The following is a 21330-nucleotide window of genomic DNA, read 5'->3' on the forward strand; positions in this document are numbered from 1 at the left end:
GGGCTCGTCCTTAACGAGTCAGGTTCCGGGAGTATGCGCAGTTGCCTTCCCTGGCGCGCGTGCGTCGAGCGTACGTCAAGATGGCGGCTCCTGTAGTGAGCACGCTGCTGAGGCGGCTTCCTAGCCTTTCGCTCTTCAGAAGTGCCTACGGAGTTCAGGTAGCTCCTCGGAGCACATTTTGTACAGTCCTAACTTAGTTATACCTTCTCTTGGTCGTTGCTCCACTGTCGGAAATTTGGGAGGTTGAGACGGAGACTTTCCCACGTGCTCATGTCTCGGCGGTCTAGGCAACACTTTGCTTCTACCACCCTACCCACTCCTACCCACCGCAGTATTGCGCGTATTTTCTAATTCTGAGCGGAGGACAGAGAGCCAGGGTTAGAGGTCATCCTTTTCCCAAATTACTATCTAACCTAAATAGCCAGGTATTGGACTTGATCCTTACGCACAACCACCTATGCAGATGGTGTCTAAATCTGCGATGGCCTGGAGTGTCCCTGGGTTAAAGGACCCTACCTTCTACTGGCTCTTCCATTTCTCAGTAAAATCAGGATACGTTCTCACGACCTGGGTGACCAGTTTCCCAACTCACTTTATCTCACTAAATCACTTGAAAAGTGAACTTAGTCTTTTGGATTGAGATTTTCCTCCAGCCTCACGTACTCACCACCCTGGAGGTTCTTGGTAAGGCAGGGCAGGTTCTTAGTGGGGCAGTGTCAGATGGGAAGGCTTGCCCAAGTGCCACTCCCTAAAGTGGGATTGAAGAGTGGAGAGACGGGGTCACCACTGAGTTAATAACAGGCTTGGGAGCTTTAATGCTAGCGTTAGGACTCGTTTGTTCTTTTCTATGGAATGTTGACCTTCAACTTTTTATGAGGCTCGGCAGCTCGTTGACTCAGAATTGTACTGGGTTGGACACTCACTTGTCCTATGCATCCCCTCCCCTCCAGACATCTACTTCCAAGAGCCCAGACATGCTCCCCTTTTTTTTCTTCTTCCTCCACCAGACTCAGTTTCCCAAAAAGCATTGAATTTCTTAATGTGTATCAGGTTTTTGAAGCATCTTCTCAAGTAAGATTGCCTCCCCCGTCACCTATCCTAGTTACCCCCTAATATTAGCTTCTCATTCAGCATCCATCTCAAGGTAGGGAGAGTAGTTGTTGGTTGTGCCAGTTTAACCGCAGCAAAAAGTACTACTTTCCATGCATATTCCTGCTACATTCCATTAACACAGTGAGCATGCGTCCTTTTCCCAAAATGTGGAAAGCAAAATAATAGAGCCCATTCTTGGAACTCATGCCCTCATATTTCACTCCTTCATAGGTTTCCCTCCAGGCTCTTTGCACTAAAGCCTCTCCTGAGGAAGATTCTTTGCCCCCAGCTCCCATTTCTCCTTATGAGGATGAACCCTGGAAATATCTGGACTCAGAAGGTATCTCTAGATGGGGAAAAGAGAATCAGGGTCTGAGATAAGTGCACAGAGACCTGTTCCCTATTCCACCCAGAAATAACTTGTGCTGTTCCATATTTTAGAATACCAGAACCGCTATGGTTCTCGCCCTGTCTGGGCTGACTACCGTCGCAACCACAAAGGTGGTGTACCCTCACAGCGAACTCGAAAGACATGTATCGTGAGTTTCTGAGGGTGGCACGTGGGTGGGACATGGAGAGGGGAAGAGGTCATGGTGGCAGTGGCAGCAGCATTTTTTCTGACTGGGCTTTGAACAGCACCTGCCAATTTCTTCTTTCTACAGCGTGGGAATAAAGTTGCTGGGAACCCTTGCCCCATCTGCCGGGATCACAAGTTGCACGTTGACTTTCGGGTAAGGAGAATCCAGAGATCTTTTCTCCAGGATAAGGATTTGGAGCCTCTTTGCAGTGTTAAAAAGAGCCCTGTTCAGTAGATAAGTGATATCTTGGGTGAAGAGTGAGACAGTACACAATACAGGGGAAACCAGCACAACTTGTACAAGGAAAGATCATGGAAGCTCCATAGACACATCCAAACTCCCTGAGGGACTGAATTGCTGGGCGGAGGGCTGTAGGGACCATGCTCTCGGGGAACATCTAGCTCAATTGGCATAACACAGTTTATAAAGACAAGGTTCTACATTCTACCTTGGTGAGTAGCGTCTGGGATCTTAAAAGCCTGTGAACAGCCATCTAAGATATTCCACTGGTCTCATCCCCTCGGGAGCAAGGGAGAATGAAGAGAACAGGATAAGAGGAAAGGGTTAGTCCGAAGGACTAATGGACTACAGCTACCAAGGCCTCCACCAGACTGAGTCCAGTACAGCTAGATGGTTCCCGGCTACCAGCACTGACTGCTCTGACCAGGATCACAACAGAGGGTTCTGGACAGAGCTGGAGAAGAATGTAGAACAAAATTCTAACTCACAAAAAAAAGACCAGATTTACTGGCCTAAAGGAGACTGGAGAAACCCCGAGAGTATGGCCCCCAGACACCCTTTTAGCTCAGTGGTGAAATCATTTCCGAGGTTCACCGTTCAGCCGGGGAGTGGACAGCCCCGTAAAACCAAATGGGACTAATGAGGCACAGCAGTCCAGGGACAAGGGCCAGAAGGCCGAAGGGGACAGGAAACCTGGTGATAGGGAACCCAAGGTTGAGTAAGGATGGTGTTGATGTGTTGTGAGGTTGTTAACCACTGTCATAGGGCAACATGTGTACTAACTGTTAAATGAGAAACTATTTCTGTAAGCCTTCATCTAAAGTGAGAATAGCAGCACAATTGGAAGAGCGTAGTCGATGTCACTGAACTGTGCATGTAGAAATTTTTGAAATGGTGTGTCTTTAGCTATGTATATTTTCACCAAAAAAAAAAAAAAAATGTTAAGAAGGGAGAGGGTTGACATGTTGTGGGTTGTTAACCAGTGTCATAAAATAGTATGTGTACTACTGTTTGATGAGAAACTACTTGTTTTGTAAGCCTTCACCTGAAGTACAACAACAAAAACATATATATATATATATATATATATATATGTATGTATAAAAAAAAGGAGCCCTGTTGGCACAGTAGTTAAAGTGCTCAGCTGCTAAGCGAAAGGTCAGCACTTCAAACTCACCAGCCATTCCCCAGCAGAAAGATGTGGCAGCCTGTTCCGTAAAGATTTACAGCCTTGGAAACCCTATGGGGCAGCACTATGAGTCAGGATCAACTCAGCAGTCAATGGGTTTGGTTTTTTGCAATGTAAGAGAGATTACCATAGGTGCCCCACGCTTCTTAATAGCCCAGCGCCCCTGCTTCCCCCTCTACTATGGATTGTACTAAAAAGTTTCATCCCTTTTATGTGAAATTTACAGTCTAAGTTGGCAGGTAAGAGAAATGCCTATTTGTAATAAGAGAACAGTGCCCAAAAGGTTCACTTCAGAATTATTAACAAGTATATTGGACTAATTTTTTCTGAGTTTTTTTGTGTCATTACTACGTCAGTGTTCAATGGCAGGCTGAAACTTGGTGCTAGAGGGTGGATATATGAAGCAAGGCATAGATTCTGCTAGGCTGTTTTTTCAAAAAGCCTTCAACATTGCGAAGAGGACGGGACTTGGTTTTTAAAGAATTAGACAACTTTATAAAACTGATAATAGGAAAGTGCCCCTCTTAGCTTGCAGTGAAGTTACTGGAGTAGAAGCAGAATGGCTGGTCTTCAGGGAAGTTGGAGGGCATCCATGTATCAGTCGTGTGCCCGACCGCTCTAATCTCCTTCTGACATAGGTTACAGAGGAGTCACATAAATAACTTCCCTGATTGAACTGTATATAATTGGTTATAAAGAGAACAAGAGAGAGAAAGATTACAAACTGAGTAGTGTAGATGATTCTCTCTGCCATTCCACTCAATAAGTATACCTGCTTTTTCTTCAGAGGTCTCTTGCTAAGAGCAACTTGCTGGCTGAGAGTCATTCTATGTATTTGAAACTGTAAAGTTATTTTTAGTCGATATATATATTATGGAGCCCTGGCAGCGCAGTGGTTAAGAGCTCAGGCTGCTAACCAAAAGATAGGCAGTTTGAATCCACCAGCTGCTCTTTGGAAATCCTATGGGGCAGTTCTACTCTGTCCTTCAGGATCTCTTGAGTCGGAATTGACTTGATAGCAATGGGTAACAGTATATATGTTATATACTGCTCACTGTTACGTTCATTAAATCATTTATACATGTATGTGATTACATATACTGTATCTTCTGGGTGAGTTCAGGGATTTCCAAGTTTGACCATCCCTGGTTTTTTGCCCAAAGGGCTGGCTTTAGAACCTAATCCCTGCAGAAGAGAATTCTCTTTGAGTCTCAGTGACAGAACATAGGGTATGCACATGTAGTTCTTGAAAGGACAGGAAGGGGGAAGAGGTTGCTGGGAGTTATCAAGAACAGGTGCAGCAAGTTGATGGAACAAATTTGGACCATGAAAGAGGGTAGTACCTTGAGAGGTGTAGAGGGATTAAAGTCCATCTGAGTGTGGAGGGATTGTGAACTTTCAGTCTCTGATGGTCTTGTTGCTCTCCCCTCCTTCTCTCCTCATGTTTCTATCCTGCTCTCTCCCACAGAATGTGAAGCTCTTGGAACAGTTTGTGTGCGCCCACACGGGTATCATCTTCCATGCTCCATACACAGGTTAGCCCATCATCCTCCTCACCACCAGAGTAGCTTTTCCTTAGGACACTCCTTGTTTATTCAATCAGACAACAGGTGTTTGTTCATGACTCCTACTTAAAAAAAAAAAAAAAGCCTATTGCCATTGAGTTGATTCCAACTCATAGCGATGCTAAAGAACAGAGTAGAACTGCTCCGTAGGGTTTCCAAGGAGCACCTGGTGGATTCAAACTGCTGACCTTTTGGTTAGCAGCCATATCTCTTAACCACTATGCCACCAGGGTTTCCGACTCCTACTTAAGGCATGAAAAATGTGGTTGATATTTTTGGAAATCTTGGCTTAATGGTAATACTCCCGTGCTAAAACAATTAGATATATAGATAAAAGAAAACTCATAAGGCAGGTACCACTGTAAGCCAACTATCTATCTAAACATAGCTCTTAAAAGGTAAATTGTGGTGTTTTTTTCCTTAATGTAAGGTCTCTTCTCTTTTACAAAAGAGAAAGTTACTTTTCTCATAAATAAATTGGCTGTCAAGTAAGTTCTCTTATACCATTGACGATCCAATTAGATTTCCCAAATTTGGAATTGTAAGCTTAATAATTCAGGATTGTATCTATTCCGTAAATATGGCCTGCAAGCCAAATCCGGCCCATTCCCTGTTTTTATAAATAAAGTTTTATTGAAACACAACTACATCCACTTGTGTACATATGTTATGCAGCTACTTTCAGGCTACAAGGGCATAGCTGAATAGCTGAGACGAAGACTGCAGGGCCCCCAAAGCCTAACATATTTCCTCTCTGGCCCTTTACAGAAAAACTTTGCCAACCCCTGCCCTAAAGCAAGATAAATTTGCAAAGAATAATCTGAATCAAGCCCTGGTGGGGCAGTGGTTAAGAGCTATGGCTGCTGACAAAAAAGGTCGGCAGCTCAAATCCACCAGCCACTCCTTGGAGACCCTATGGGATAATTCTACTCTGGTCTATAGGGTCACTAGGAGTCGGAACCAACTCGACGGCACCTAACAACAGTGTGGTTATTGGAGGTGGCAGTATGATCTTTGGAGTGTATTTTGTCAGAGTTTCTAAAGAGGGAGTTTTGAGCCAAGCTGTAAAAGGCTAAGGGGCTATTGTTGCTACTCTCTCAGATTGTCTTCCCTAGATCTGAAATCCCTTCTTCCTTTATTGAATCTTTCTCTTTGGATTGTCCAATTTAACAATCTCAAAAGAGATTAACTCAAAATACACCCTACACTAATTCTGCCTCATTAACATAGATAATCTATTCCCAAATGGAATTGTAACCACAGGTATACCAAAAACCAAACCCACTGCCCTCAGTCGATTCTGACTCATAGTGACCTTACAGGACAGAGTAGAACTGCCCCACAGTGTTTTCAGGGAGCAGCTGGTGGATTCAAACTGCTGACCTTTTGGTTAGCAGTCAAGTTCTTAACCTCTGCATCACCAAGGCCATAGCTAGACCACAGACACGTTGTTGTGTGCTGTCAAGTCGATTCTGACTCATGGCAACAAGCATACTCTATGTTAAGGTTTATAACACATATTTTTGGGGGACATAATTTAATCCATAACACCCAGTCACCTTTCTGTAGTGGCTAGACCCTCTTAAATCTTCATTCCCATTCCAGCTCTCAGAGAGGGAGGATTCTCCCCATCAGGCAGATGGGGAAACTGAGGCCCTGGAGGGGTCAGAGAAATGGAGTCATTGGATACAACCAGGTCTCCTAAATCTAATCCTCTGTCACCATGTAGAAGCAGTTCTGTTCTTTTGTTGATTGTGCCTTTTAAAACTAGTGCTGAGTTATCTTTCTCTCCACCTTTCTTTCTTCCTCCCTATAGGAATCTGTATGAAGCAGCACAAGAAGTTGACCCAAGCCATCCAGAAAGCCAGGGATCATGGTGAGCATGAGAAGGGCCATAGGGCAGTTCTGGTAGGCAGAAAGAATTAGGTCTGGAGCATGGATATAAATGCTTCTGCTTATTTGAGAGGGTAGCACCTAACATGTTCTTACCAGAATCTCTTTCCACAGTCCACTGTCACTTGCCCCCCTCCTGAGTCCCTTACTATGTCGTTGCCCTGTCCCCTTGTTCTTTCTCTCTTATTTTACAACTGTTGGTCCCAAGGCCATAGCTAGACCATAGGAGGAACTTTGTACAAATTTCTGGCCCTGGGCTTGATGGCACCTTTGCACAAACAAGAAAAAGATGCCACCTCCCTCTCCTGTAGGGCAGGCAGAGCCCAGGTTGTGTCAGCCCGTACTTGCCTCTTTGGTCTCTTTTTGTAAGTTGGTTTTCTTATTATCTGTCTCCTTTTTTTAATTTCCTCTAGGTCTGCTCAGTTACCACATTCCCCAGGTTGAACCCCGTGACCTTGACTTCAGTACTTCCCACGGAGCTGTGAGTAGTACTCCACCAGCCCCTACCCTGATTTCAGGAGACCCCTGGTACCCGTGGTACAGCTGGAAACAGCCCCCAGAGAGAGAGCTGTCCCGCCTCCGCCGGCTCTACCAGGGCCATCTCCAGGAAGAGAGTGGCCCCCCACCTGAGAAAATGCCCAAGGCGCCCCCGACAGCTCCATCTGAAGCTGCCTCCACGGATCAGGCGGGACCCCAGAGTGCTGTATAGGAGCTGCAGCAGACTGGGAGGGGAGGCTGAGGGACTAGAGCTGAGGAATTACGTGATGGGAACAGATTATAGTCCATGTCACCCTGAAGAGTTGTGTCTATTTTGTAACCAGTGGCAGGCCCAGGGCCAGAGGAAACAAATGGTGGTTGTTGAACAGGGTAAATACACCTGAGACTGAAGGATGTACAGATGGGTACGGGAAACCTCAACCCCTCAATGTAAATAGATGGGTTAAACATTCTGTTGGTGTTCCAGACTTCTGTCAGCTTAGCTTTTCAACAATAAAGCTCTTTGTCACTCCTGTTTTTGTCTTGCTTTGGCCCGAGCTTCAGATGAATGCCATTCTATGTGGGGGTGCTGAGTGTTTTTTTCACATAAGTAAATGAATGGGGTGGTGCTGTGGGGAGATGAGAAGGCAGGCTTGAGGCAGCCTCACCATGGGATCTTCCCTCCTGGGACCAGAAGCAGCCAGGGATTGGCAACTGTGTGGCCCCCTACGCCCACTATGCCTAGCTGTTCACTAAGGGGCTGAAAAGCTCGAGAACGAGACGCTAGTCGAAAAAATACGTTGCTATGGCACCCACAGCTGTGGGAGGCGTAGAGGCAGCGTTGCTAAGGGGCCTTCTCTGGCTTGGCGAGAAGAACACGGTCTCCAGGGACCGCTGCCAGGAAGCTGGCAGGAGATGAGGCGGGGGCGGGTCCGGGGTTCGCCTGCAGCGGCCCAGGGAAATAAAGACGTGGGGGTGGGGGGCTGGGGGCGGATGTGACGTTGTGTGGGGCGGGGCCGACAGCGCACAATGGGCCATGGAGTTCCCGTTCGATGTGGACGCGCTGCTCCCGGAGCGGATCACGGTGCTGGATCAGCACCTGCGGCCCCCGGCCCGCCGACCCGGAACCACAACGCCGGCCCGGTGACATCTCAAACCTGCCCCATGGCCCTTCTCTCCCAGTCTCTCTTGAAACCTGGTCCAGGGACCACGCCCCCTCTCACTGACTAGTGGTCGCTCCTTTTGATGTCCTGGCCCGTTCTTTTGGTGACCTTTGACCCTAAACCAAGGGGGTTTATCAGTGCTTGGATCTGTGAGCTTTCACCCCTTTGCCTATTCTGTGGTCCCACCCAAAGGATATGGTTGACCTGCCCTTTCAGATTCACACCAATAACCTCCAGGGAGGAGGGAGTGAACCACATTGGAAGGATGTGTGGCAAAAGTTTGGGTTTCAGAGGGATGGGGCGGAGAATGAAGTTGGAAGACTCCAAGACAGGCAGGGAGCCTTAAGTGCTGAACCTGGGCTGGAGTTGTGTCCCAGGGTCCCAAGGAGTGACTGCCCAGGACCCTCTAACTCAGTGAGTATCTGACTGTCTCTTTTCTTTCTATAGTGTTGATCTGCAGCAGCAAATTATGACCATTGTAGATGAGCTGGGCAAGGCTTCTGCCAAGGTATTGTGGAGTCTTAAGATGGAGTGGGGGGGTGGGCTTTTTGGGGACAGTAGAAAAAGAAGCCACTAGGTCCTTTGGTAGGGACTTGCAGAAACTCTCGTCTTCTTGGCAGGCCCAGCAGCTTCCTGCTCCCATCACCAGTGCATCAAGGATGCAGAGTAACCGCCATGTCATGTATGTGCTCAAAGACACTTCAGCCCGACCGTGAGTGCCAAATGCTGTTCTTTTCCATTCTTAATACCTTCCTCCCCACAACCCTTCTTCCTTGTTTGGCTCAACCTCTTCTAAATAACTGCTACTAGCTTGTTCATTATGTTCCCCATTCTGCAGGGCTGGAAAAGGAGCCATTATTGGTTTTCTGAAAGTTGGATACAAGAAGCTCTTTGTTTTGGTATGCTTTGTCCTTCGCATGCTTTGGTTCCTGAGAACAAAAATACTAGGACTTGGGAGACGGCAAAGATGCCTGAGTCCTAAAAGATATTTATCGTTCTTTACCTGTTAGGATGATCGTGAGGCTCACAATGAGGTAGAACCACTTTGTATCTTGGACTTTTATATCCATGAGTCATTTCAACGTCATGGCCATGGGCGAGAACTCTTCCAACATATGTTGCAGGTATCACTTACCCCTTTGCCAAGGTCCGTCCATAATGGAGATCCAAGGCCCCTTTGGCCTGAGTCCTTCCAGAGAGCCTGCATCCCCTCAACTCCCATGTCCCCATGTCCTCCTATTCCCTTCCATAGCTCCCACTCCTCACACCTCTTATCCTGAGCCTTCTGTTCCTTGCAGAAGGAGCGAGTTGAACCATACCAGCTGGCCATTGATCGACCCTCGCAGAAACTGCTGAAATTCCTGAATAAGCACTACAAGCTGGAGACCACAGTCCCACAGGTTAGAGGTTTCAGAAGGCAGAACCCCGCTAAACATTCTCATTAAATCTGTTTATTATTTGGGAGTAAAGAAGTGGCACTTTCCAGGAACAACTCCCTGTTGCCCATAGTATAGGATTCAGTTTCTACAACTAAGCTCTTCTGTTGTGGTATCGCCTTTCATCTTGAAGCCATTTTACATCTATTTTGATTCTTCATCATGGGCTGTTTGCTACGCCTAGTAATTTTTCACCCCTGTGCCTCAAATACAGCCAGTTCATTTTCACTTCCTTGTTTTCACACAGGCCATTACTCATTTAGTCAACCAACATTTATTAAGGGCCCAGAAAAATATACATTCCCTGCCCTCAGGGAGCTTCAGTCTAATAAGGAGAAGGTGATCTTGTTTATAAGTAAGTACAGTGAAATATTACTAATGCTATTCATTCATTCATCCCACAAGTATTTATTGAGCACCTGGCACTGTTCTAAATGCTAGGTATACTTTACTTAATAAAACGAACAAAAGTTCTTGGTTTTGCGGAGCTTATATTCTAGTAGGGGGAGACAGACAAGCATAATAGACAAGTAAAATATATACCATGGTTGATGATAAGTGCTGTGAAAAAATGAGAGCAGGTAAGAGGGCTTGGAGAGTTCTTAGGTGGTGCAAACAGTTAAGCACTCAGCCACTAACTGAAAGATTGGCAGCTTGAATCCATCCAGGGGTGCCTGAGAAGGAAGGCCTGGTGATCTGTTTCTGAAAGATCACAGCTAATTGAAAACCGTATGGAGCACAGTTCTACTTTGAAACACATGAGGTCACCACAAGTCAAAATTGACTCAACAACTGATAAGTTAGTAGTTAAGAGGGCTTGGGAGTGCCAAGGTGGGGATGGGGGCATATAGCATTGGGAGTTTAAATGGGATATTCAGGATAGACTGAGAAAGTGTCATTTGAGCAATAACTTAGAGGTAAGGTAAAGAGACAGGTACTATCTATAGGGAGAGCATCCCAGGCAGAGGGAATGGCTGGTGCAAAGGCCCTGAGGTGGGAATGTGCCTGAAAGAGTGAATTCGCTAATGTGGGTAGAACAGAGTGAGTGAGGGGGAGTGTGGTAGGAGATAAGATTAGAGAGATAATGGGAGAGGAGGAACCTTTGGGGCATTATAGGCTATTGCAAAGACTTTGGCTTTTACTCTAAGTGAAAAAGAGAGCCTTTGCAGGGGTTTGACCAGAAGGATGACATGGTGACCTATTTTTAACAAGATCACTTTGGCATCTTCTTGCTCCCAGAGGGGAAGAACAGAGAGTAGGGGAACAAGGATAGGAGCAAGTAGACCAGTTAAGAGGCAATAATCTTTTTTTTTTTTTTTTGTGCTTTAGATGGTTTACAGAACAAATTAGTTTCTCATTAAACAGTTAATACACATATTGTTTGTGACATTAGTTGCCAACCCTGTGACATGTCAACACACTCCTCTTCTCGACCTTGGGTTTCCCATTTCTATTCATCCAGCTTTCCTGTCCCCTTCTGCCTTCTTGCCCTTGCCCCTGGGCCGGTGTGCCCATTTAGTCTCATATACGTGGTTGAGGTATGTGTATTATTTGGGATCCTCTATTGTGATCTCTGTCAGAGTAGTCGGTGGTGGTACCCAGGCACCGTCTAGTTGTGCTGGACTCAGTTTGGTGGAGGCAAGAGGCAATAACCTTGATGAAAAATGGTTGTGGCTCAGACCAAGGTGTTAACAATGGAAATGGTAAGAAGTGATCAATTTTAAATATTTTGGCCTGAGCAATTGAAAGGGTGGAGTTACACTAACTGAAATTGTAGGTAGAACAGATTTGGGGGAAAATACTAGGAGTCCATTTAAAATAGATTAAGTTGGAGATGTCTGTGATATATCCAGGTTCAGTAGACAGTTGGGTACTTCCCTGGAGTTCACGGAAGGGTTTAGGGTAGAGAGTTTTCAGTCTATGGATGGTATTTAAAGCAATGAGATAGAATGAGATCACCAACGAGAGAGTATAGATAGAGAAATGGTCCAAGGACTTGAGCCCTTGGGCACTCTTTAAGAGATCAGGGAGGAGAGGAAGAACTAGCAGTTGTGACTAAGGAGTGACTAGTGGGGCAGATGAAAACTTAAAAGTGAGGTGATCTGGAAAGGAAGTGAAGAAAGTGTTTCCAGGGCATATTGGAAAGGAATGGTATACGGGGTCAAATGTCTCTGATCAGTGAGGTAAGATGAGGACTGAGAAATGACTGCGGGTATAGCTTCCTTAGGCAACTGGTGATCCCAATGAGTGGTTGGTGCAGTGGTAGGGTGGATGCCTAAATGGAGTGGGTTTAGGAGATTAAGATAGGAATCAGAGAGCAAGAACAGGCAACTCTTTTAAATGTTGCTTTAAGGGAAACAGGAATAGAGTAAAAGTTGGAGGATAAAATGGATCAAAAGAGGGTTGATTCTTTTCAGATGGAAGTACTAACAGCATAGAATGGTTCAAAATAGAAAATTCGACAGATAAAGTGGGGAGAATTGTTGAAACAATGTCATTGAGTGGGCTGAAAGGGTTGGGATTTGGTTGACAAGTTAGCCTCAGAGAGGTGCCTGAACAATTAATCCATCGAAACATGATTTGATAGACTTCATTACAGAGGAGGCATAAGGACACGGTGGTGAATTATACCTCAGGGTGGGGGTTGGGTAAAGAAAGGTTTGACTTATGTTTAATCTTGAAAGATGAGTGGTTGTCAGATGGACAGAAGTGAGCGGGGTAAGGTGTATTTCATGTAGAAGAGCCAGCATGAGCAAAGGCAGAGAGCTATTAAACCACCCAGTGCTTCCAGGGCATTGCATGCAGTTTGGTGTGGCTGAGCATGTGCTTGTTGGGGAGGATGAGGGCGAGTTTGTAGACATACAGCAGAGTCAAGGCAGGAACTAGGCAGGTCTTCTTACAGTATCATCCACTGTACATTACTCCATTAAGAGGCAGCAGAGAGCAGTGGAAGGAGCACAATATTTGGCATCAAACAGATTACCCAGTTAACATGTAAGACCAGAGCAGTACAAAGTACAGATAACAGCAACTAATTTAAATCGAGAGCTCTCTGTGGTTTGTTGAGCTCTGTGTTGTTTCGTGAGCTCTGTGTGGTATCTACATGCGTTGTCTCAGTTGATCCTTACATGTCTCTTTAAGGTAGGTGCTACTATTAACCCCATTTTGGGCTTATACAGATTAGTGATTTGACCAAGTTCACGTAGCTAATAAGTAGTCGAGTCCAGATTTGAACCCATAGCCTGCTCTAATGACTACACTGTATTCTTGGTTGAAACACTACACACACAATCAGAAATCGGGGGGATTAAAGCCCGGATTTGCCACTTGTGTCTACTTGGCTTTGGGCAAGCCATGTCTCCAAGCCTTCTACTCATCTTTTAAGATACTGACTCTAAGAATTGTTGTAAAGGCCAAATCAAATGTGATAGTATAATGAAACCACTCAAATTATCAGTTAGTTCTCAGAGTGGCGCCTTGTCTTCCATCATGTCTTCCCTTGATTAGTCCCACTCATTTGAACCCTGCTTAATTCTTAGTTTTCCTCAGTATTTGTGTACTTTATACTATTTGGCCTTATTAACATGTTTTATTTTGAAGTCTTTTGTTTGGCAATTTGGGATGCCTCATCCTCCCTGTGCCCTGGGTCCAGGGACAACATAAAAGCAGGGTCTGAGTTTTTCTGTTTGTTTTGGTTTTGAGGAAAAATTCAAATAACACAAAATTCACCATTTTAACCATTTTAAAGTATACAATTCATTGGTTTTTCATATATTCACAATGTTGTACAGCTATCACCGCTAATTCCAGAATATTCTCATCACCTCAAAAGATACCTCATATTTATTAAGCTGTCACTCCCAACTCTCTCCCCTCCCCGCAGTCCCTGGCAACCACTAATCTACTTTCTGTCTCTACTGATTTGTCTATTCTGGACGTTTCATATAAATAGAATGATACAATATGTGGCTTTTTGTGTTTGACTTCTTTCACTTAGTATAACGTTTTCGTAATGTTGTAGCATTACCAGTACTTCATTCCTTTTTATGGCTAAATAATATTCTACTGTATGTATATAGCACACTTTGTTTATCCATTTATCAGTTGATGTACATTTGATTGTTTCCACTTTGGGCCATTATGAATGATGGTGCTATGAACATTTGTGTACAAGTTTTTATTTGAACATATGTTTTCAGTTCTCTTCGGTATATACTTAGAAGTAGAATTCCTGGATCATATGGTAATTCTAGGTTCAACTTGTTGAGGAACTGCCAAACTGTTTTCCACAGCAGCTGCACCATTTTATATTCCCACCAGCAATGCATGAGGATTCCAAGTTCTCCACATCCTTGCCAATACTTGTTAGTTTCCATTGTCTTTCTTTCTTTCCTAATAGCCATCCTACTGGTTTTGAAGTGGTATCATTGTGGTTTTGACTTTTATTTCTTAATGACTAATGATATTGAACATCTTTTCATGTGCTTTTTGGCTATTTGCCCGTCTTCCAGGTATTCAAGTCCTTTGCCCATTTTAAAATTTTATTGCTTATCTTGTTGAGTTGTAAGAGATTTTTATATATTTGAGATATTGCATCCTTATTAGATGTATGATTTACAAATACTTTCTCCCGTTCTGTGGGTTGTCTTTTCACTTTCTTGATAATGTCCTTTGAAGCACAAAAAATTTTTTGACAAAGTCTTATTTATCTATTTTTTTCTTTTGTTTATACTTTTAGTGTCATATTTAAGAAATATTTGCCTTATTTATGGAGTCCTGGTGACAAAGTGGTTAAGAGCTACGGCTGCAAATCAAAAGGTCGGCAGTTCAAATCCACCAGCTGCTCCTTGGAAACCCTATGGGGTAGTTCTACTCTGTCCTATAGGGTCGCTATGAGTTGGAATCGACTCAGTGGCAACAGGTTATGCGTTGCCTTATTTAAGATCATGAAGATTTACCCCTTTTTCCTTCTAAGAGTTTTATAGTTTTAGCTCTTAAATTTAGGTCTTTGATCCATTTTGCATTAATTTTTGTACATGGTGTGAGGTAGGGGTCCAACTTCATTCTTCTGTGTGTGGATATCCAGTTGTCTGAGCACCGTTCACTGAAAAGACTATTCTTTCCCTACTGAATGGCCTTGGCACTTTTGTTGAAAATCTGTTGACCATAGATGTGTGGGTTTATTTCTGGACTCTCAATTCTGTTCATCTATATGTCTATTGTTATGCCAGTACCACACTGTTTTGATTACTATAGTTTTGTAGTAAGTTTGGAAATTGGGAAGTGTGAGTCCTCCTACTTTGTACTTCCTTTTCAAGACTGTTTTGGCTATTCGAGGTTTCTTGCAGTTTTATATGAACTTAGGATCAGCTTGTCAGGGTCTGGGTTTATTTATTTTTATTGTGGTAAATATATAAGAAAATAGTTTGGTATTTCAACAGTATTCATACGTACAGTTCAGTGGCATTAATTATGTCTGTCATATTGTGTAAGGTTTGGGTCTTGATAGTCTGCCACCACGGACAGGAAGATTGCCTTTTGTTCCTCCTACTGTGTTTTTTTCTAGCACAGGGTTTGTACCCACGTATATGCTGAGTGGCTGAATGAACAACTGTATTTCGCTTGTTTCATCTTCTAGGTGAACAACTTTGTGATCTTTGAAGGCTTCTTTGCCCATCAGCATCGTAAGTTGTCTCACCTTTTGTTGGTCATGTAGGCGGGGTGGGGAAGGAAAGAGGTGGACTCTTAGTCTCACTGGCCCCCTCACTGAGGGGCACCACCGCTTGCTTCCTCACAGGGCCCCCTTCTTCCTCTCTGAGGGCAACTCGACATGCTCGCGCTGCTGCGGTTGATCCCACGCCCACTGGTAAACTTGCAGTGAATGGGTGGAGCCATAGTGCAGCGATGGCTAGTCACTCTAGAGGCAGCGGGGAGTACAGTGCTATCTGTGGGCAATTCTGGAGAATTCTAAAGCACCCCAGGTCTCCAGCAGTCATTACCTGGTTGTCTTTGCCCTCATGGGAGCTCAGTACATTTTATACTTGGCAAGACTTTTAATAAGCAAGCTCATTGAGAGCCTTTTTGATAATTGATGTCGGTGGAGCCTCTTGCTTCTTCAGGTCCATCAAAATAGTCCAGAGGCAGACTCCTTTGTAAACCCCTCAGGTTTCTCTCAGCCTATGAAGGACAGGCAAGTGCAGACAGCCTTTCCATTTCCAGCCATAGAACAGGCAACAGGCGTTAACATGAATGGTCCAAAGTTTAAGTATTCATTTTAGAAGATAATTCTCAGGATTTATAACAGTTCCAGTCAAATAATGAAGTTCATCCAGAGAAATCAAACATAAGAGATACCCAAATGGTTTCTAGGTTCCCCTCTTATCCTCATACACACAGATGCACTCCCTGCCCAGCCGAGCCCCACTCCTCACTACATCCCAGAGGTGGACAAGGTACAGCCCTCTGCTGGCTGTGCAGTGCTTGCTTGCACAGAAGTGCCCCATTCCCAAGCTGACTTTGTGGCTAGCTCTCACCTTCCTCCATGGCTAGGACAGGGACAAACCACCACCCAAAGACTACTGTTACCAGTTACTAGCATCTACCAGTGTCAGATACTGAGAGAGGCACTTTCTGTCCACAACTCGCTTTGGTTTCCTAGGCTTCTGCCTTCTAGCTCTTGCTGACCTACAGGCTGTGAGAGGGAGTGAGTGCTAACAAGGATGGTAAGGATGTCAGCACAGGACTCAGGTCCACAGGGAAGGATAATGTTGATAAAGCTTAAGTGAATTAGCTGAGAAGTCACTTATTTGCCACAGACGATGGAGAGCCTCTTGAGAGGGAAGGGTGGGAGCAAGTGGAGAAGTGAGGAGAGGGGAGGCTGAGTTTTGTACAGTACGTTATCCTCCCATTTACTCTGATAACTCCTCTTTAGATGTCCGTATTTTTTCTTTTTCATTTTTTTTAAAATAAAACTTAAATCTCTTCCCATCTTTGCACAGGAAGGAGAGGTTCTGCCCCCCACCCACTCTCCCCTGACCTCTCCAAAGCAATTCGTGATTAACCAAGGGCTTTGTCCATCTCATCTAGAGAGACCCAGGGTCCTCGCTGGCCCGGCTGGGACCATTCCACAGCCTCAGAATCCCAGGGGGGCCTGGCAGCACCCACTGACAGTAAGAGCTCACCTCCCCTTGGCTGCCCTTCTCCTGCATCTCCCAGGCCTCCAGTCTCCCCTTTGATCTTTCTCCCTCAACTCTGTGTTTGGCCTACTCCCTCTGGCTCTCCTCAAAAGTGCTCCAGCATCTCCCCTAAAATCCCTTTTGGTGTGCTGGCATCACCACAGAACTGATTCTGCAATGGAGCTGAACTGCTCTCCTTCCCCAGGAGGAACTGAGTGTCAAGGAGCAGAGGTTTGGGGTTGTGGGGGGGTCATGGCAGGGAGGAGGGGTACATAGTATGTCTTCTAATGCTGACCTTCCCTGCGTTCCCCGCTCCCCATCTCCCCCACCACCAGCTCCGGCAAGGAAGCTGCCACCCAAGAGGGCAGAGGGGGACATTAAGCCATACTCCTCGAGTGACCGAGAATGTAAGAGGTGCTGGGGGGAGGGTGTGAAGGGCCTGAACACAAGAGAATGCTTGGGGGACCCTGGGAAGGATTAGTTCTCTCTCAAGGCTCTGATTTGTCTTTTTCCCTACCCTCATCTTTGCTGTCATGACGCTATCTCTATCTTCCCTTTCCTTCTTCTTTCTGTCTTGCTCTTTATTCTCCCTTTCCCCCAGTTCTGAAGGTAGCTGTGGAGCCTCCGTGGCCCCTGAACAGGGCCCCGCGCCGCACCACACCTCCAGCCCACCCACCCCCCCGCTCCAGCAGCCTGGGAAACTCGCCAGAACGGGGTCCCCTCCGCCCTTTTGTGCCAGAGCAGGAGCTGCTGCGGTCCCTGCGTCTCTGTCCCCCACACCCTACCGCCCGCCTTCTGCTTACTACCGACCCTGGGGGCAGCCCAGCCCAACGTCGCCGCACCAGGTAATAGGAGGGTTAAGGAAGTCTCCAGACTGTTAAAGAGGGTGTGAGAAATGGCAAAGAGCATTTGAATCTGTCAGAGACTTGAAGCAATAGGGTAAATGGATTGGGGAGTCCTGAAACCTTTCAAGAAAAATATCTGTAGAGGTCACCTGGAAATAGATTACAGTGAAGGAGCAGAATAGAACTTTATATGGAGCCCAAGGACTCTAGTTTTGAAGTGAGAGGGATAGGGTAGGAAGAACACTGAGATCCACTGGGTGGGGGGAACTGTGCCTTTTAAGATTGGAGAAGTCTTGGTTTAACACTTTGTGGGGGAGGGGCAGTGTCTGACAGATTGGGAAGCCAGTGGCTTCATGTCAACACCAGTGTGCCAAGAGCCCGTCCCAGTAGGCAGGGAGTGGGCATCTCCTTTATTTCTCTCCCCAGCTTTCTTTTCACCTCTGACTGCTCTGTTTTTCTCTCTCCCCCATGTTCCCTCTCCCTCCATCCTGTCCATAACATCCTTCCACAGCTCCCTTCCCCGCTCTGATGAGAGTCGATACTGACAGACAGCTACACCCCCTTCTCTGGGAGACCTGGGGTGGACAGAGACCCCCCTCCCCTGAGAACCCCAGGCCTACTCTTCCATTGCATCCCCTAGGACTCAGAGACCTTACAGAGCTCATAGGATTTCCTCTTCCCTTTTCTTGGATGACTGGGTTGTCAGGGTCCCAAATGGCCTAATACTTTGCAGCTTTTCTTACCACAGAAAGCACTCCTTCCCTCCTAACTTGGGCTCTGGACACTCCCCACAGACAGTCCAATCTGCTGCCAGACCCCTTAGTTGGGTGGCTCATAATTACCCAGAGAAGCACACTCTTGCTTGCTGTCAGATTAGAACACCATGGAAGGTCCAAGGGCCTCCTCTGCCAGGGGAATCTTTTAAGGAGTCTTGTCCATGGAATAAATCCCATATTCTCTCTCCAGTGTCTACTGGAGGTTCTAATACTGCTTTGTGTTGCCTGCCACACTTGCCCTTTCAGCTTGCTTATGCCAGCCAATGAGCTCTGTTTCAGAGCAGTGGAAGTTAGGCAGGACAGGGACCTTCAGAAATTACCAGCTTCCCAAAGGGATCTACTCAACATTGCCAAACTCTTCATTTCCACATGTTTTGTGTATGTGTCAGGGAACCTCAAAGCTGATGTCTGTGTAGGGTCTCTACAGGAGACTCGCTGCAGACACAGCTTCCCCAAGATCCATTCTCTGAGGGAGTTTATTCCTTGGCAGTAGATCCCAGCAAGCACCCTGGGATCACTCTTGGCTATGTTTCAGAAGGTAAGCCTGGTCTTAAGGATCTGTTAGATCTGGAATCCCCTGTCGCATCCATCCTTCACCAGTAGCTAGATGCTGATGTATTCCTGTCATGTGAGATTGTTTTGAGATGATGAGGGGCCATTCTTCCTCTGGCCTCCTTTCTTTTCTCCATAGCAAGAACCTCCTTCCCTGCTTCACTCCCAGGGTGTAGATACATCCTTTCCCCTTCCTCCCCTCTGAATGTGTGGTAGATGAAGTACTCTCACTGTACCACCACCCCCCAAAATCCTTGGGAGCAGGATCTCCCTCACTCACCACTCACTCCTCCCTTTTCTTCTCCTGCTCAGTGTTGTCTGAATAAAGTGTGAATTCTTTTGTGTTTTTTAAACTGAAATTTTCAGTGAAAAAAAGAACCATGCCAAAAAAAGCCAACTCATGGTCTCAGCCTCTTTTGTGCGTCGCCCCTTGTTTCCCTGGGATCTCGGGGCCTCTGCCCCTCTCATCTCTACACCTCTGAGATCTGTAGATATTCTACCGAGGAGCCTGAGCTCCCCTTCCAGGATCTGGTATCTGCCCATTCCTATCTTCATTGCTGGATCTTCTGCGGATTCGGCATGTCTCCTCTCATGTAACTACTGGATCCCACAGTGTATGCTTCCATATCTATTCCCGTTCCCTCCAGGAATCTCCAGCACTCCCAAGTGACTTCTGCGCTTTACCCTGGGCCAGTCCTTGCTGAGATGTCACAATTTCCCAACATCTCTGGGATCCACAAACTACCTCCTGATTGTTCCCTGGATTTCTCTTCCCACTCTGTGATTTCCTGCTCACTCCCCTTCTAAGCCCTTGTATCTCTCTCTAGAGAATCCCTTACCTCCATCAAGCATCTAACATAGTCTGTCACCATGCTGAAGGCTCCCTCCCTTTTCCTCCTAAATTCAGCCTCGTCACTCCCTATTTTCCTCTGGTCTGAGGTATCCTATATTTAAGGTAACCATGTTTTCCAAACCAAACATCAGGGCACCTGGTCCAACAAATTCTTTTTTGCCTATATGTGAGTCTGTTTTTATGACAGGATTTGGATCACAATTAGCCATACATTTAGCACATTCTTCAACTAAAAAGAATAAAACAAATCAGGACTGCTCCAGAAAATCTTGGGGTGTGAAATGAGCTTCCTCCTCATTTCTGGGGTACAGCTTAGATTAGAACCCCATAGGAATGATAATTACCCCCTTCTCTTTGTTCCTGTGCTCTTCCTTTTATTCCTCTCCTCTGAATTCTCCACACCCACCCATCTTTTGCCCTGTAGCCTCTCCCCATCATCTCCCATTTCTTCTGCAGGGGGACTCCCCCAGGGCTGGTAGCCCAAAGCTGCTGCTACAGCCGCCACGGGGGGTTGAATTCCTCATCCCCTGACACAGGTAAGTATTCACCCCTCCTTACCCGCAAAATCAAGTAGGCCACATTGACTACCTACTCCAGCCTTCCCATGCACATGCCTGGTATTTCCACAGGCAAGCAAGAATTGAAGCAGGGGGAACAGGAAACAGAGAATAGGTGAGGTCTGAATCCCTCCCCTACCAGTTGTAACAACATGTGCCTCCCACCACCGTCTTTTCTACCACCATTCTCAGCCACTTCCTCCTTAATTTTACTTTCAATTGGACACCAGCTTCTCCCTCAAATTCGTCTACTTAACATTCTACAAGCCTCTTTCCCCATAAGATCAACTCTCGTGCTTCCCTGTGGCATTTCCTGGAGGGCTTCAAATTTGGACACAGCACTAGTAGTTCCAGCCTCATGTCCCATCACGTGTCCTCCTCTAGATCAAAACGTGGCACCTAAAAGCCAGAGAGAGGAGTCTGTAATCTTAATTACCTGTTTAGTACCCCTATAACCCCCTCTCCACCTCCTTCCCACCTCCCAGGTCTGCCAGTGAAGAGCAGGTCCTGTCACACGACGAGTCTGCAGAGGAACCCATGCCCACAGTTCCCCTACAGGTCCAAACCCCACCTGCCCCGTCTTGGAGAGTAGGCAGGGACGTGTTCAACGCCAGGTTCGTTCGAAACCTGCAGGAACGTCGCAGCACCAGGCCTTGGTGACCGCAGCTCCCTCCCATACCGCCAAAGGCATTACTTCTCACTACAGGAGACAGCCAAAGCCCAGCCCACGTAATGGATGCATTCATTCATTCATTCAACAGGCTTCAAATCGTTTGTATCGTTTTTTAACCACAGTAATAAAAGTATTTATTTTTATCACGAGAGCTATTCTAAAGCTTGTCATTATTTTAATCCCACCCTTCACTCTGCACCGGGTCGTTCAGCCCCATTTCGCTCAGCTTTTCCGCAAACGTTACTTGCGGCAGTGCAGGTCTCCGC

The 21330-nt window shown here is 46.0% G+C and overlaps 2 protein-coding genes across 5 annotated transcripts; both read left to right on the top strand.

Moving 5' to 3' along the window:
* Positions 1 to 72: 72 nt before the first annotated feature.
* On the top strand, positions 73 to 7569 carry MRPS18B (mitochondrial ribosomal protein S18B). The gene is made up of 7 exons (XM_004390368.2): positions 73 to 158; positions 1324 to 1432; positions 1534 to 1631; positions 1755 to 1823; positions 4568 to 4634; positions 6481 to 6540; positions 6971 to 7569. The coding sequence occupies exons 1-7, from the start codon at positions 81 to 83 to the stop codon at positions 7264 to 7266; spliced, it is 777 nt and encodes a 258-aa protein (XP_004390425.1). The 5' UTR covers positions 73 to 80; the 3' UTR covers positions 7267 to 7569.
* A 478-nt stretch (positions 7570 to 8047) lies between these two features.
* ATAT1 (alpha tubulin acetyltransferase 1) lies at positions 8048 to 21206 on the top strand. Of its 4 annotated transcripts, XM_023725306.1 has the most exons (13): positions 8048 to 8177; positions 8645 to 8705; positions 8818 to 8909; positions 9036 to 9096; positions 9208 to 9321; positions 9496 to 9597; positions 15272 to 15317; positions 15431 to 15499; positions 17144 to 17215; positions 17410 to 17653; positions 20291 to 20370; positions 20464 to 20506; positions 20877 to 21206. In XM_023725306.1, exons 1-13 carry the CDS (start codon positions 8071 to 8073, stop codon positions 21049 to 21051), a joined length of 1266 nt encoding a protein of 421 aa, XP_023581074.1. In that variant the 5' UTR covers positions 8048 to 8070; the 3' UTR covers positions 21052 to 21206. The 4 variants fall into 4 exon arrangements, with proteins under 4 accessions (XP_023581074.1, XP_004390426.1, XP_004390427.1 ...); XM_004390369.2 differs by lacking the exons at positions 20291 to 20370; positions 20464 to 20506; positions 20877 to 21206 and adding an exon at positions 18165 to 18280; XM_004390370.2 differs by lacking the exons at positions 15431 to 15499; positions 20291 to 20370; positions 20464 to 20506; positions 20877 to 21206 and adding an exon at positions 18165 to 19180.
* Positions 21207 to 21330: the final 124 nt, after the last annotated feature.

Source organism: Trichechus manatus, unplaced genomic scaffold, assembly GCF_000243295.1.
Source record: "Trichechus manatus latirostris isolate Lorelei unplaced genomic scaffold, TriManLat1.0 scaffold00295, whole genome shotgun sequence".
Classification (NCBI taxonomy): Eukaryota; Metazoa; Chordata; class Mammalia; order Sirenia; family Trichechidae; genus Trichechus; species Trichechus manatus.

Coding starts and splice junctions, on each gene's coding strand:
- MRPS18B (XM_004390368.2), top strand. CDS start 81: ATGGCGGCTCCTGTAGTGAGCACGCTGCTGAGGCGGCTTCCTAGCCTT. Junction 1,824..4,567: donor AGTTGCACGTTGACTTTCGG/GTAAGGAGAATC, acceptor TCTCTCCCACAG/AATGTGAAGCTCTTGGAACA. Junction 4,635..6,480: donor CTTCCATGCTCCATACACAG/GTTAGCCCATCA, acceptor TCCTCCCTATAG/GAATCTGTATGAAGCAGCAC.
- ATAT1 (XM_023725306.1), top strand. CDS start 8,071: ATGGAGTTCCCGTTCGATGTGGACGCGCTGCTCCCGGAGCGGATCACG. Junction 9,097..9,207: donor ACAAGAAGCTCTTTGTTTTG/GTATGCTTTGTC, acceptor TTTACCTGTTAG/GATGATCGTGAGGCTCACAA. Junction 20,371..20,463: donor TTCCTCATCCCCTGACACAG/GTAAGTATTCAC, acceptor GTATTTCCACAG/GCAAGCAAGAATTGAAGCAG.